General features: G+C 40.2%; 1 protein-coding gene across 2 annotated transcripts in view; it reads right to left on the bottom strand.

The window, feature by feature from the left end:
• LOC144639216 (phosphatidylinositol 4-kinase alpha-like) overlaps nt 1-16,859 on the bottom strand; it is a 69,599-nt gene that overhangs the window by 38,201 nt on the left and 14,539 nt on the right. For both annotated transcript variants that reach the window (XM_078498491.1, XM_078498493.1), the window contains exons 12-13: nt 16,089-16,379; nt 10,527-10,737 (exon numbers count right to left, since the gene is read on the bottom strand). In XM_078498491.1, coding sequence (XP_078354617.1) covers nt 10,527-10,737; nt 16,089-16,379 — 502 coding nt within the window. The remainder of the gene's footprint in view (nt 1-10,526; nt 10,738-16,088; nt 16,380-16,859) is intronic.

The raw sequence follows: 16,859 nt of genomic DNA, 5'->3' as shown, positions 1-16,859 counted from the left end.
TATCCTTCAAAATGTTAATAGACTTTCAAGCGGGCCTCTGCAGAAAAACCTGCAAGGGGGTTATTGAGGATATGACTCTGATAGTTAGAAGGGCGAAAAAGGTAGCCGTTGGTTAGAGTTAAGTTCAGAGGAGACAGCCACACATCTTTCAATCACTTGGCTATGCCAAGCTGGGGATTTAAATGAGACAAAACACGCAGAATGAAATGGGCAAAATTCAATGACTTTATTGAGGGGATTCAATGGGGTTGAAGGAGCAATGTCGCGGTGTATTAAGCCATTTTTCTGATTCCTTTGAAACCGCCTGAAGTGCACAGAAACCTTTGTTTCTAAACTGCACTACTTGTTCGAAGAAAAATCAACTTTCAGATAATTTTGCTGCTGACCAGGAAACAGTTACAGATCATTTGTGGGGTTGGGGGAAACAGAAATGCAGTAATAATAAGGCACTGCCAGTAACATTTTAACCCCATTTAGAACCCATCAATTTTTTCACTGAAAATGTATCAAACAATGGTCACTGTGTTGTTCGTCCTTTGTATGTTGTTCGTCCTTTGTATGGTGCTGATTGAGAGGCCAAAGTTGTTGCAGGCTGTGGAAAAGCTGTCCATCTCCACTTGCATTTCTTGCTCATTGCTGGCATTGAGGGCACAGTCGTCAGCAAAGGGAAAGTCTCTGAGAACAGTCTCCTTCGTCCTTCGTCCTCTGACGGCTCTTCCCTTGCGTACTGCTCGCTTCTCCTCGGCTTGATGGGACCTGCGTTTCTCTGCTGCCTGGACTCCTTTGGTGATGCATTGGCGGACTCAGTGCTGATGTCAAAGTCTTTTAGGGAGACTTTCAGACTGTCCTTGTAGCGCTTTCGTTGCTCTCCAACTGTACGCTTGCCAGAGCAGAGTTCTCCGTAGAAGAGCTGCTTTGGAATGCGGTCGTCTGGCATGCGAGAGACGTGGCCTGCCCATCTCAGCTGGGCCTTGCGCATGATGGTTATGGCGCTGGGAAGGTCTGCCTGCTTCAGGACTTCTGTGCCCGGGACTTTGCCCTGCCAGTGAATGTGGAGAATGTTTCGGAGGCACCTCAGATGGAAGCGGTTGATCAGCTTCTCATGCCGTCTGTATGCAGTCCAGGTTTCGCAGCCATAGAGTAGGGTGGTGAGGACCACAGCATGGTAGACTTTAAGCTTGGTATTAAGGCTGATTCCACTTCTCTCCCAGACTTTCTCCCGTAGCCTCCCAAAGGCGCCGCATGTCTTGGAGATTCTGTTGTTGATCTCAGCGTCAATGTTCGCATTGCAAGAGAGTGTGCTGCCTAGGTATGTGAAAGTCTCTACTGCATGTAGTGTCTGTCCGTTCACCGTTATCTGTGGCTCGTGGTACTGCTTGTTCGGGGCTGGCTGGTACATTACTTCCGTCTTCTTGGTGCTGATTGAGAGGCCAAAGTTGTTGCAGGCTGTGGAAAAGCTGTCCATCTCCGCTTGCATTTCTTGCTCATTGCTGGCATTGAGGGCACAGTCGTCAGCAAAGGGAAAGTCTCTGAGAACAGTCTCCTTCACCTTCGTGCAACCTCCTGGGGTTAAACAGTTCTCCGTTGCACCGGTACCTGATGTTGAGGCCAGGATCACAGTCCCTGAAGGCGTCAGACAGCATTGCCGAGAAACATCAAGCTGAACAGCGTCGGGGACAGAACACAACCCTGTTTGACTCTGTTGGTCACTGGGAAGGCTTCGGATAGTTCACCATCATCGAGAACTCTGGCCATCATGCCGTCATGGAATTGGCGGACGATTGTGATGAATGTGCTCGGGCAGCCGAATTTCTCCATGATCTTCCAAAGGCCTTCCCGGCTGACTGTATCAAAGGCCTTAGTTAGGTCAACGAAGGTCGTGTAGAGGTCACGATGCTGTTCCATGCACTTCTCTTGGAGCTGACGGGCAGCAAAGATCATGTCATTGGTCCCTCGACCCGCACGGAAGCCGTATTGGCTCTCAGGAAGGAGTCCTTGCTCCAGGTACTCCAGCAAACGGTTGAGCAGAACACGGGCCAGGATCTTGCCTGCTATGGACAGGAGGGATATTCCTCTGTGGTTATCGCAGGACTGGCGATTACCCTTCCGTTTATAGATGTGCACGATTGTGGCATCCCTGAATTCTTGTAGCAGGTGCGTTTGGTATCACATAGACTGGAACAGGCTTGTCAGCTGACTGCGAATGGTTCTGCCACCTGTCTTGTATACCTCAGCAGGAATAGCATCAGGGCCTGGAGCTTTCCCAGTGGTCATCTGCTTGATGGCTTTGTTGACGTCTTCGTATGTAGGTGGGGTGTCCAGCTCTGTGTTAATTGTCAATTTAGGGAGGTGTGCAATCGCTTGGTCATTGATCGCTGCAGGGCGGTTTGAGCACACTGTTGAAGTCCTCAGCCCATCTGTCTAGCATCTAGGTCACTAAGGTTTAGGTGGCTGACTGGAGTATTGTGCTGCGAAACAACCAACCTCCTAGTCTGCAAGTTTCAAATCTCACCTGAAAGGTCACCTTACCTCCTTCTTTAATGAAGTCCATTATCAGGAATACATACTTAATTCAAAAGTAAATATATGCGGCTTTGTAGGGCAAATTGTTGAAAACATTCATGTGCATGCTTACACCACTACTCGACAAGGAAAAATGTAACTTGTGCAAAACAAAATAAAAAACACTGGTAGATTTGATATATTTATTTCAGTATACTGTATTTTAATTCCATATAATTATACAAAACCAAGTCATATTGAGGAGATGGAAAAATAACTCCTTTTTTATTTCTCTAAGCCTTGGAACCAAGTTAGACCTAGTGGGTCAAGTTTCTGTAAAGAAATAGAACTCAAGACAATAAGGAAGGTTCAGGTAAAGTGGGATGGGGGTAAGACCTTAATAGTAATTTTCTTCAGTATTCAGTAGTTTGAAAATGGCTACCCTTACCATCGTGGCATTAAGTCCAAGAACACAGAAATGAGGATTTTCAGCTTGTCCAGCACATAACACAATTACAAATAAGCTGGTGTGATATTTTGCTGTAATACAGTACTTAAGAACTTTGAAATCTATTTTCATTTTTTTTTTCCATGTATTTATTTACTCGGTTTAATTAGCATTACTTGCTAGAGGCCTAACACGCTTCATAATACCGAGGGTAAAGAAGGTTTTCATTCATTTCATTCATTCATACACAAGGATAAAAAGGCAATCTTATGGTGTTCCCGCTCGCAGGTTTGCAGCAGAAATTTAATCTACGATGATTCGTAATAACCGAGAATTCCGACAGAAAATGGCCAAACCTTCCCGAGGGGGGTAAAGAGGTTCGTGGATCGACGGATTTGGCCTCAAAAAGCGAATGGATTGTGGATTTTTGCGATATATTGAACTGATTCGCAGATTTCTAAAACACAGCGGATCGCAGATTAACTGAGAATTTTCACCCAGATTTCGGACTCTTCATGTCGGAATGTTCAGATTGTGGATACCAGATGAAGTTCGGATCACTTTTGTCCCAAAAACAAGCAATGAAACGAAACTTTTTTAAAATTTGGCACAAAAAACAACATCTATACTGTCCGATGCAGTGAAACTATCCCACACAAAGTTTTCAAGTGATGCAGATTCGGATCTGAACAAAAATAGAATCGGTGGATTTGCACGCCCCTATTCACCCCCCTCCTTCCCTTTGATGTTCGAACATGAAATACCCGAAACAGTTCTCAAAATGTTTATGACTGGAAACGGGCCTTCAGAAAGTCTAGTCCGCCATTTGTGTGGGCCATCTTCATTTTCAACTAAACCAGTACTTAGTCTCACTCGGCCAAATTTCTTTACCGGGGCAATCATCGAAACTCGGTTCCAGGCCTCGCTGCTAGCCCCCTACCTGCTGTGCAGGCTTGACAAAACAAGCTCGTTTCCTGACCGCTGGTCGTGGGAAAATAAAGACCCTGGGTATGAGGGTGCGGGGAGCGACGCACACAGAAAACCAAACGTTTTGATTGGCAGCGCATGTGAAACGCTTAGCTATATTGTTCATATGTAAGACAAAGGACAACATACCAAATTTCTCTAGCAACCAAGACATTAGTGTTGGGAAGGTACACAAAAAAAATCTAGATTTCAACTTTGTTGGTTGTCAGGGAAACTTGGTAAATCTGTTGTTCTCCACGTTAGCAGCTACTGTTTGCTAAGCCAAAGCAGGTGTAAATGTGAATAAAACACGTTACTTCAGGGCTCGACTTTCAGAAAAAAACCTTGGGGCCAGCTGGTGCCTAAGTTTTCAGATTTGGTCGCCAGCAAAAATTTTCTAGTCGCCAAATTTTTTCAATAATAAAAGCAGTATTATTTCAAGGGCAGATAAAGGTTATCACTTTGCCGTGTTCCGTTAGATTTCTTTTTTAATCAAAAAAAATATATATCTTCAGTGTATAAGAGAAAAATTGTTTATTGTGTAAGCTTTGAGTCATTTTTTGTCATTAAAACTACTGAAACTAGCTTTAGAAAATAAATATATAAGAGGAAATACCGGAAGAACGTACGTGCGTCACAGGGTTTTTGTGCTCATTCATGTGTAACAACTGCACGCCTGAGTTTGTGTGTGAAACTTATTCAGTTTGCATGCCATGGGAATTGGAGGTTTTCTCTGATTTGTTTGATCATTTTTACACGCTACAAATTTGTGTTATCGATAAAGCAGTTTCATTGAGCTAGAAATCCGAGCAGTCCGATAGCTTTTCATGAGCCGGGCCAGCCTGAAAATATCACAGCATGTACATCGGCCTAGGCATACTGTATTTCGCGGACTGGACTGGACTGGACTGGATTAGTAAAATGAGGACTAGTAAAACGCCGACTTGTAATACGCGGACTAGTAAAACGCGGACTAGTAAAACACGGACTAGTAAAACACGGACTAGTAAAACGCGGACTAGTAAAACACGGACTAGTAAAACGCGGACTAGTAAAACGCGGACTATTAAAACGCGGACTAGTAAAACACGGACTAGTAAAACACGGACTAGTAAAACACGGACTAGTAAAACGCGGACTAGTAAAACACAACAAAACTGTTCACTTTATTAACACGATCACCTACTATTCAAAGAACTTAAAAAATGAAATGAGGTACTGTATCATAATTCCTAACATTAATGTATACAATACAAATGAATCTACAAATACGATTCACAATCTAATTTAGCGTGACTCATTGTAATCAGATCATATAATTTTGTTACATGTAAGTAATAGTTGTATCTAGAAATGAACATCATTGTGTTAAATAGCAATATCAATCTTGCAACATTTTAATTTATAAAATATAATTTGTAGCACTGCATAACTTTGAAAACTAGGGCATTCAATTTCCGTTTTGTAATGCAACTGAATTAGGACTATTTCGCTAAACTAACAATCCCAGATGCTAAACGGCTCTCTTTACAGTTCAATGTCGTCAATAACAATGAAAAAGTTTACCTCGAAATAAGAGGTATCATAACTCCAAACAGTAACGTATGCAATACAAATAAATCTACAAATAAGGTTCATAATCTAATTAAACGTCATTGTAATCTGTATTATATAATATTGTAAACAAACGATCCCAGATGCTACACAGTCCTTTTTACAGTTCAGAGTCGTCAATAACGAATACAAAAGTTTTAGTTTTCAATGTCTGGTGCTTTCAAATACTCGGGACACAGTCCTTCCAACTCTCACGATTTGGTCGTGAGGCTAACGATTTCAGGACACATCTCACGGTCTCACGATTTAACCTCGAAATCTCACGGTTTTCCACGATTAATTACAACCTCGATTAGAGGATCAGCTCCTTAAAAAACTGTTGTAATGTTTGCGTTTCTTTTCACTGGAGAATCTGGACCTTGCTATTTTTAAACCTCGTTCTGATGTCCAATCACAGCTCGAAGGTTTTGTTTCATGTGTTCAAGATCGCGGAACGTGACGTCGCATCGAATACTCTCCTGTCGGTGTTTCAAGTCTCAAGATTTGTTTGTTGTAGATGTTGGAAGGTTTGGGGACATGATATGGTGACATGATCATAACAGACCACAATGCAACTAGAAACTTACACCAAGCCTTTGTACGATCATCTGTTTGTGTTCTTGTAGAAGAAAGGGTTGAAGATCAGCCGGTATTCGGCATACATTTGGCTCGAAGGAAGGAAAGGTCGCCCTGATGCAGAATGGGTTGACGTGGTAGTACACATTTGAAATATCCGGTGATGTTTGTTGTTGACCTGCCTTGTGATATTGTCGGTGAAGTCTGGTAGTCAGTACAAGGTCATCAGGCGGATCGGGTATGGTTCCGTTTAAGGTTTCTATGGGCTATGTTGTGGCTATGTAGATAGTCTAGTCCAGTTACAACATCCCTTGCGCATAACAGCAACACATCTGAGAAAGACTCAAACTCGAACTCGGCATCAATGAAATGAATGAAACCCTCAAGAGAACTCACTTTCTTGTCAACTTCAAGAAAATTGAAGTCAAAACACGAGTACTCCATCATAATGGCGTACGGTTCTTGGCAAAATTTTAGGAATTTACACACATTTCTGTGGCCCTTTACCGTGTTAAGTATTGCAGCCTCTTTCTCAAATCTTCGTTTAGCCTCGGCCGCTTCTCCTTTCATTTTCTTTACGATAACATTTTGCTCTTCTTTTACGTAGTTCACCAGATACACTGAACCAAACATCCCACTTCTAAGCTCTTCTTTTATACTTAAATATGTCCCTCCATTCGAAATGCGGAAAATTAACAGGAGTTTTTCGTTTTTTAACGAGAGACGGCGGCTTGAAAGAAGCTGCCATCTTTGCGCGACAATTACAATGCAAATTTATGTCGAATTTTGGCGCGAATCCTCGACGACATCAAAGGTCAACAGACCCATTTCCGTCGCGTACGTATGACCGTCACGTACGTTAAGCTTAATACAATTGTTATCTACTCCGGGGCATCTAGCTTTGAAGCTAGAAAAAAGTAACGTTTTGCACTTTTTGCTGGGAAGGAAATTGTTCCTTTATCAGAATGTTTATAAACGAATTTAAGGGAACAAGCTAACCATTGGACATGTTGCGTGACAGAAAGCAGGCGCTATCCGAAAAGATTCGATGAAACAAAATTACGACTATGAATTAGTGATAAATAAATGTTATTTCGCTGCCAAAAATTTTTAATTTGATTGTAACTGGTGCAGCTAAAAGCTAGGTTAAACAGGAATTGTTTCGCTCGCTAAACCGTCGGAATAAAACAGCATAGAAATAAATGGCAATTTTTTTTTTTTAACGTTGCTAGACATATACATATAGTATTGCACTGTCGCCTTCGTATAAAATTGTTTTTCTTTTTTATGTCTGTTACCGTTTAGTTTTATCCGATTTACAAACGCTTGTTTTACAAGTCCGCGTTTTACTAGACCGTGTTTTACTAGTCCGCGTTTTACTAGTCCGCGTTTTACTAGTCCGCGTTTTACTAGTCCGCGTTTTACTAGTCCGCGTTTTACTAGTCTGTGTTTTACTAGTTCGCGTTTTACTAGTCCACGTTTTACTAGTCCGCGTTTTACTAGTCCGCGTTTTACTAGTCCGCGTTTTACTAGTCCGTGTTTTACTAGTCCGTGTTTTACTAGTCCGCGTTTTACTAGTCCGCGTTTTACTAGTCCGTGTTTTACTAGTCCACGTTTTACTAGTCCGCGCTTTACTAGTCCGCGTTTTACTAGTCCGCGTTTTATTAGTCCGCGTTTTACTAGTCCAGTCCAGTCCAGCCCAGTCCTCGAAATACAGTATGCCATCGGCCTAAGGGCCTATCCGCACTGGCAAAAAAGTTGTTTATTCAGACAAATTTTCTGTCATCACCAACGTTTTACAAGTGCAGACGGTTTGTCGCGACCTGAAAAATTTTGGCCGAAGCGGACAAATCTTCAAACGCACCGCCGACAAAATTTGTCCCGCGTAAACACTGGACAAAATCGACAAAATAAACAAGAATGCGTTATTCTTGCCAGTCATCTGTCATGCAGCCATCAGCAATTGCATTAATTTGATTTTCGTGATGAATTTAGGACTCAAACTACTCTTGTAATTTCACTAGCCGGCCGTTTCTGTAAGACCTAAATCTGCAGAACGCTGGAAAGTTTGTTTACCGATAACACTCGCTCGAAGGCGGCTTGACCTTCAAGCGGACACCGGCCGGATTCACGTTCTGAAGAAACAAACTATGCTGAATTGTCACAATCCTCGCAAACAATAAACTCACGAAGGACACTAGTAAGTTTTTCTTTTATTTGTAAGCCAAAAAACATGTCCAACTGCAAAGCAAGGACGCGCAAGAGCTGTCAGATTTGATAGGTTTGTAAAGCATCAGTAGTTTGAGTGCGGACACAAGTTATCTGACAAAAAATTGTCGCGACAAAATTTGTCCTTTAGTTTTGTCACGGACAATTCCAATTTTGTCTGCTAGTGCGGAAAGGCCCTAAATGAACAGCCAGCGATGCGTGAAAACCACCATGACCACGGGAATGTCTCAAAACTGAAGCGGGTTGTTTTCATTCGAAATTGAAATGCATTGCATAAAAGGTCATGAAAGACAAAATTTAACTTTAATCTTTACATCAATTGACCTTTAATATCCTGAACATGGAAAACATAAAAATATTCTCTCTTATTCGCCTTCGGGCCACACAAGGCAAAATCCGATATCGATTGGGTTCGGTAATCGAACAAAATCGAACATCTAGTTTGCTGTGAGTTTGATTTTCGAACCAATCGAACACAATCGAACACAATCGAACTCAATCCGATTCGATTTTGTTCTGAATCCGTCTCTTGATAAGAAAATCACGCAGGACTAATCAGGGGGATGGTGCACCATACAAAATGTCCACAATATAAACAAACAGGAGTTCGGTAATCGAATGTTCGATTGAGTAAGATTGTCGACTGTTCGGTAATCGAACGTTCGATTTTGTTCGATTGTCAACTGCTCGGTAATCGAACGTTCGATTTTGTTTGATTGACCAAATTTTATTGTGAGTTCGATTACGTTCGATTACTGAACCCAATCGAACAATTTGTGTTCGATTGGGTTCGATTACCGAACGTTCAATTGGATACGCCGGGAATCTTGTTCAACAACTTACGGAAAGCTTGTCGAATGTAGAATTCTTGAATCCACAAAGACCATCGTTTACACTTCGAACGGTAAATGTTTTCTTTTTTTTTTTCTAGCAGAACATTTCATTTTAGAAACTAATTTATTTGAAACAGGCTGACTTCCTGTACTCAAGGAGAGGAAAGATGTGGATTTCACTTTGTGTAAGAGCAGTTTCAACAGCTTTCTACGTAAAATGTGTAAAGAAATTCTTTGCTGGTTTGAATGAACATTCACTCTGTTCATCAGGGTGTAAAAAAATTACAAAAATCTAAAAATTTTAGTGGCCAGATTGGCGACCAAGCGTAGAAAGTTAGTCGCCACTGGATCAAATCTAGTCGCATTGGCGACCCCACAGGTTGCAACGTCGAGCCCTGTACTTACGTGTCATGGGTTAGGAGAAAACAAATCCCGATGTTGATTTGGTCAAAACGATATTCAACGTTAGAAAAAAAAAGATATTCAACGTTACAAAAACCACCTATCTTTGCTTCACAAACGGAATGGTTCGGGGAAACATGGGGAAATTGTTGAAAATAGATCTTGAGACGTTATAGGTGGCAAGCTTCCCCACGCGAGGAGAGCGAGAACACAAGAAGTACTGTTGTTTTGGCCTGCTTCTATTTGTAGTAATTGTTCAAAATCCGGATAATGCCGCAAAGCAATGCAAAGCACTAACGCGAAATCCTTTGTGGTGAAACGCAGGAAGCTCGAGGTAATAGACCCATTCGGAGCCCTCAGAAATGGCAGGCCAAGATTCTATGCAGATGGACGTACAAAGGAAACCCTGAAAAACCTTGGATACCCTAACCCTAAACCCGAAAATTGACAACTGCCCCTGGATCTCTTGTTTTAATGTCCTCTACATTTTAAATTAGTGAGTCAAATGAGATGTAACATGACCTTTGGCAAAAAATAGCCAATATATAGGGAATTGGTGGAGGTAGTATAAGGCGCTGACCAGAAGACCGCAGGCTCAGGTCATGTGCAGTATCAATAACATATGGAAAGCATAGATATTTCTCTAAAGTATCGTTTTTTTTTTTCGAATTTTCTTGGTATCGTGGTATCAAATATTAAGGTATGGATATCAACCTATCGGTACTGCGAATGAAAAAAATCAGATGAAACTTAGCCGTTATGCATTGCAGCCATTATTAACTAACTTTGCGATTGGTATATTTTACATTGTAACAAAAGACCACAGTCAGTGTGTCCGGTCAGACTGAGCCTTAAGCCAGTCAAAACCTCATATTTACTGGACAAATGTTCAATGACCGGCGCCTATTTGCCAGCTTGAAAGACAGATGTCTGTTGTAAGGACAATGATTTACTACTGAAGATAGCAATAGTCTTACCTGCCTTATCCTTTTCAATAGCCCTGTCTTCTAAGTAGTCAAAGATGGAGTAAAAATTTCCAGAATCTGAAGAAACCCTGAGTGATTCCAGTCTGTACACTGACAGTAAGTAGGTGCATTGTCCAAAATTTAATTTGTTAACAAGTGTGACAATCTCAGGAGGATTTCCCACAGTCTCCAAAAGAGTTGTACGAACTTCATTTAGTTCGACCTGGTTAAGTATAAAAAAATAACAGAATTAAGTGTCTAAAGTGGTAGTCTCTTCTGCAGCCATTTTGGGTCATCACAGAATGCCTCCAAATAATGGCTGCAAAGGAGACTACTAAAAAGACTACTGTACAAAGTCTTAATTTAAGTTTTTTTTTCCCTTTACGGATACAGAAATATTTCTAGCAAATGGTTCAAGGCATGAAGAATTGATGTTTTTATTGACTAACGATAGATGTGTACTGTTCATTCTTAAGCAAATCAAAGTGCTTGAAGTAGGAGGGGTTATCCCAGGGGAAGGGTACTTCTTAATAAAATATTTAAACTATATCGAAAGGACTGGTATGTTATCACCAGCATTATATTTGCTTGCACACAATCATAGACCTGGGTTAAGAGAGGCACCACAAGAGTAAAGTGTCTTGCTCATAAACAAAATGCTGTGGACAGGGTTCGTACTCTTTTGAGCTTTTGAAATTCCATGACTTTCCATGACCTTTTCCATGACTTTTCAAAGTTTTCCATGACCTAAATCTGACCATTTTTCTTGAAAATTTAAAAAAAAATCATCTTGATTTCAGGTACCTTTTTACCCTTTCCAAGAAAACATAACCTTCCTTAATTTATTTTGTACAATCAATTCCATTTTCCATGACTTTCCATGACCCACACTTAAATTCCATGACTTTCCAGGCCTGGAAAATGAGATTCTAAAATTCCATGACTTTCCAGGTTTTCCATGACCTGTACAAACCCTGCATGGCCCTGGCTATGGCCTGGAACCATGACTGCCTCATCTAGAGTCCAGGGCCCAATTGTCAAAAGGGTGGATAGCACTATCCACTGGATAAATCACTATCCAGCGGATAAGTGTTGGCAAAACATACTACGCTATCCGCTGGATAGTGTGTTATTTGGTGGATAACCTTATTTCTCACACACAACTGGGAGCAATGCCAAGCCAAAACCACACAACAAGAGCAATGCCAAGCCGAACCACGCAGCCTGACCTTTATTTAAGTCATAACAAAACGGAACTATAGCTCACATAACAACACTAGAAAAAAGCTCTCGACTGGTAAACAACACTAGAAAATAACCGGTATGCAATGCATACTAAGGCGAGGACGTTCCAGTTAACCAAGTCAGTTTGTTAAGAATTCCAGACAAAGAACTGCCAGTAGACCTTTGGGGCTTGTTTGTCTGTTCTTCCTTTTCAGACTATGTGGCATCACTCTCGCGAATCATTTCTTTCAAATTCAAACAAATGCTCTTGGTACTCAGATAGTTTAAGTTGTTTTAGTTTTTTTTTTTTAGTTCTCTGGGCAGCATCAGGTGGTTTAAAATGGGCAATCTACACGGACAAAGCCAAAAATGTCTATTGAGTAAAATTGTGAGTCCAAAAGATATCCAAGTAGTTGAACGCCAAAATTGATATCGTTGATTGAAGTGTGATTTACAGCAAGGAGCCCAAATGTGTAACCACTTTTAATTAATTCGCATTCTTTCATGCAGTCGTTTTCCAATAAGAAGCTGTGAAGAGCTTCTGATTGGATAAATTCTGCAAGAAATAATGTGAATACATTTAAAGTGGTCACCCTGCTGTAAGTCGAAAGTTGAGACACCGAGTTATTTGCTATAAAGGGGGGAAATGGGTTTGATAGGTTAAAAAAAAAAATTAAAAATACAGCACTTTGTTTACCAGTGGTGTTTTTAGTTGTGCATTTCAAGGTAAGGTTAGTTTCTAACTAACGTTAATTAATAAAAGGCAAATGATAAGCTGCTATGATCACAAAATTGGCAATTTAATTTGTGCAATTCTAATAAGATGTCTTTTATACGACTTTTGACAATGGACTGCAACATATTTTGTAACTGAACTAGAGAGCAAGGAAACTTCCACGACTTTGGCTTTAAAATAATGTCTTGCAATAATGTATCTGGATTGCCTCTTATTTAAATGTAGCTGACAGTTGTCTGCAATGACTGTACAATCTGTAAAGTACACTTTGTCGAGTAAGTCCAAAAACTTAATATCATTTACAGGTAAAAGGCACAGTGCAAGAAAGTACAAGTTTCCAGGAAGTAAAGTTGATATAGTATCTTGATTAACTCTTGTTAAATTTAAATGAGGCTGAAAGTTGTTTGCACTATTTGTACAATCTGTGATGCAAGCAAGTCCAATAAGTCCAAAATTTTGATACAGTACAAGTGGAGTCTAGGAAGTAGAGTTGAAACAGTGGTTTGCCAGTGATGAATTTGTATTGAGGGTCTTTCAGTAGTAAATCCAGAGATGTTTTACACCGTTAAACTTTGGTGTTATTGCCACATGCATGGTTTTCACTGTGTTTTGCTTAAATATATCTGTCATCCATAGTGATGATTGGGCTTTTTTATTATGTAGATATTGCACAGAGGCAGAGTAGAGGCCAATAACCAGTTCCAAAAATAATGCAATAGCCTCATTCACACATTCATGGTGCTTCTTGACAAAGTGCAGATAAAACATATTGAAGCAATTAGGACAAAACACAGCAGTCAGTGGATTCTTTGAAAACTGTATCTTAGATGTTTTTGTTGTTGTTGTTTTTATTTCTGTTCTGTAAGCATAATAAAAGAAAGAATCAATAGTTAAAAAATTTAATAATTGTGTAACACATATTTGTTTAGACACCAAAACCAAAATTAATAACTTCAACAATTTAATGCAAAATAAGTAGTCACTGAATTCACTTAAAATTTTCTTTTTTCTACATGTACATTATATGCTTCTTAAATCATTTACTAGTGATCGTAGCCTACAAAACAGTATCTACTCTTTTTTGGTTGTTAACCACACAGCTTTAAGGTCACTGAGGTGTGTCTCGATAACACCAGTTTGGACTCTTGATTTATTTAGATTTGTATAAATATGATGGGTGTCTCGAAAACACAGACCTCGAAAACCAAGACCCCAGACCCCAGACCTCGAAAACCCAGACCTCGAAAACACAGACCTCGAAAACGCAGTCGACCTCGAAAACACAGACCTACTAAAAACCACTATTGGTCAAAAATACTGTAAACAATGACAGCCTTTACGAAGAGGGAATTATGGCTGAAATAAAAATTTGTAAATCCCCTAGTTTGCCGTGGGTGTTACGAAAACTAAGATATATTGAAATCAGAAAAACCATTGAAATAACTATTGTAGACGTACAATGAGCACCATGTACCAGTAACTGTTTCCGAAACTGTTGTTTATAGCTTTCATGATATGTGAGACACTTCGCGCGTAGTGTTTTCTTGGTCTTTCTTCAGTCATCACTCCTTTCGGCTCTTGGCTTCGTTTTTCTACGCAATCATGTGCGATGAGTGCTAAGACATGTTCAGATTGAGGGGTAAAATTTTCAGCTATGTCGGTTTTTCGAAAGTTTAAGCTTTCTCAGCTATTACAAAAAGGGCCACCTGGAAGTGAAATTGGAGAAGTCATTGGCGAACCACATTGATTTCTTTCAAATTCATTTATTTCAATTTGTTTTTATCGAATGTCGATTTCCGTTACCTGATTACCATTGCGTGACATCTGCTCATAGCCTCCTTCGCAATGAGAAACGCGTGACGAGCCCAAAAAACGTCTGCGAAGAAGGCTAATCTGCTCATCGATTTTATAATTATCATCTGTTATGATAGGCCAGTGAGTTTCAATCGCTTTCGGGTGCCTTTGTATTTTGTACTTTGACTGATCGACTTCTGTTTATATTAGGCCCGATTAATACATCTCATTTTCATATCGACTTTTGGATATCGCGGTAACTAGCAACAAACAGTTTTTAAACAAGAGAAATAGAAACGACAAACTAGGGGATTTTAATAAAAACATTGTTTACAGTATTTTTGACACGTTAGTGGTTTTTAGTAGGTCTGTGTTTTCGAGGTCTGCGTTTTCGAGGTCTGTGTTTTCGAGGTCTGGGTTTTCGAGGTCTGTGTTTTCGAGGTCTGGGTTTTCGAGGTCTGGGGTCTGGGGTCGTGGTTTTCGAGGTCTGTGTTTTCGAGACACCCAAATATGATCAATTGTAGTTCTGTTATCAGTAGTAAATCCTGAAATAAGTTTGTTTGTATCCATATTTTACAATCATTTGTTTATATAAATTTACTGCTGCTTTGTACAACATTATTAAAATCAATGTCATTGTTGAAATCTGACCTTGTAGTATATGAAAATTAACGTTCTGTTGACAGAAGGGATCGCGAATGAGCTCTCTCAATGCTTGGTGATCTATAAATTTCAGCAAATTTTAACTATAACAACATCTGGCAGATATTTCACTTTTAAAATCGTTGTTGCGATTCCTTAAATACTTTGACAATTATGTTATTCATCACTACGGTATTCAATAAAGTACAAGCAAATATAAACTTTAAAAAGCAAGAAAGCTCACCTCAGCTGCAGTTGTCGCAGTATATACTTCTTCTGCACTTCTCGTCTTACAGTGTCGCCAGGCAGTAGTTCAAATCACAAATATTTCAATTTTGATGGTGCTTATAGTTCTTTCGATGCTCTGTATTCAGTTCAACTTTAGTTTTGAAAGGCAAAGGTCGGCCGAAACAGCACTCACCAGCTCGTAAACCACAATCAGTTAGTTTAGTCCCTCGACTTATCGGCGTGTCGATGAGTTTTTTGTGTACTTTGATATCACAAGAATGTTTGTAAGTGAGCGCAAAAAATATCAGCTACTACTCTTACTTCGAGTCAAGGCTGCGAAATACTCTCACATGCACGACCGAACAAGCAAGATGGCGGACGCAAACAACTCTCAAACCATGGTCTTTGTTACCAATCCTCCTCGGTTCGAATCATCACATCTTAACACGAAGCCGTGATCCGAAATCGCTTTACAACATAAGGCTCGACTACGTCCTCGCCTAAAAATTAGGTTGAAAAATTGACAACTGTCCAGCAACTGTGAAGAAATGTTCAACTTAAAAAACAAGTCCTATGACTGAATGTCAATAAAAAAACGACAAACCCAAACAAGCGCCTCACACAATAGAAAGGAAAAAAGAACCAATGACTCTCTGGCAATACAGCTATCAACACTGCAAAAAGGGGAGGGTGGGCGGGGAGTCAGGTAATGGTGAACGGCAACAAAAAAACTGAAAACCCTGTCAAACTATGTGACCTAGACGCCCCGCACACTAGCACCCAGACTCCCAGACGTGTGTGAGAAAAACGTTTTTTGCTTAAATCGTTCCTCAGCCAGCGGGAAACACCACTCATCCTTTGAACAACTGGACCCAAAGTGCTAAACCTTAGACCACCGTGCCTCCACAAAGGTACATGTAAAGCATTAGAAAATAAAACTTATCACTTACTGGAGCCACAGAATCATTTCTCAATGCCGAGTTGTACATCAGCTCTGATCTTAGATGACCTGTGCCAAGCAGTAAAGGAGACTTTGACGCAATCTGGCAAACTCCCTCATACCACTCATGTGGCCAAATACCAGATCCTTCCACTCCAAAACCCATCACAACACAGTAAAGCCAAAAGTCACGGAACAGCTTGTGAAGGCGTGGTTTGGGGTCACTGATTACCGGGAGACGCTGCATGACGATTGATATGACAGGTATAAGCACACCAAGGTTTCCAGCACTTGATGAGGCCTACATTTATGATAAGGGCACATAATTACCCATAATGCTTTATTGTATTGTCTCAACATATTATAGGAAATTAACACTTCATGAAATTAACGCGAATTTCAAATATTAGTGTTTACTTAATTTAAGTCGCGCTAATTTTTGTTAACGTTAATTCCACGACCATGACCTTAATTTTCATTATTTCGGTCTCAATTTCTCAATACAGTCCAGTAGTTCTTGACTCCTGGGTAAAAGCCTTATTTTAACAGGGCAGAAATCTGCCGGTGTCACTGATACTGTGAAGAATGCTTGTTTGGGAAAAGTACCACGAACGTTGTTTTGGGTTTAGATTGTACATGTAAACATCTACAAGTGTAAAATAAACTTGTTCCTGTTGTGTACTTCGCATTACCTTAAAGGGGCTACGTCACGGGAATTTCACAGATTTTTGTCTAAACTGTTCTGGAATATTTAGTGGTAGGCAATTTAACCCATGAAAAA

Source organism: Oculina patagonica, chromosome 14, assembly GCF_052425735.1.
Source record: "Oculina patagonica isolate OP01 chromosome 14, crgOcupat, whole genome shotgun sequence".
Taxonomy (NCBI): domain Eukaryota; kingdom Metazoa; phylum Cnidaria; class Anthozoa; order Scleractinia; family Oculinidae; genus Oculina; species Oculina patagonica.
This window is presented reverse-complemented; position numbering and strand designations above follow the sequence as displayed.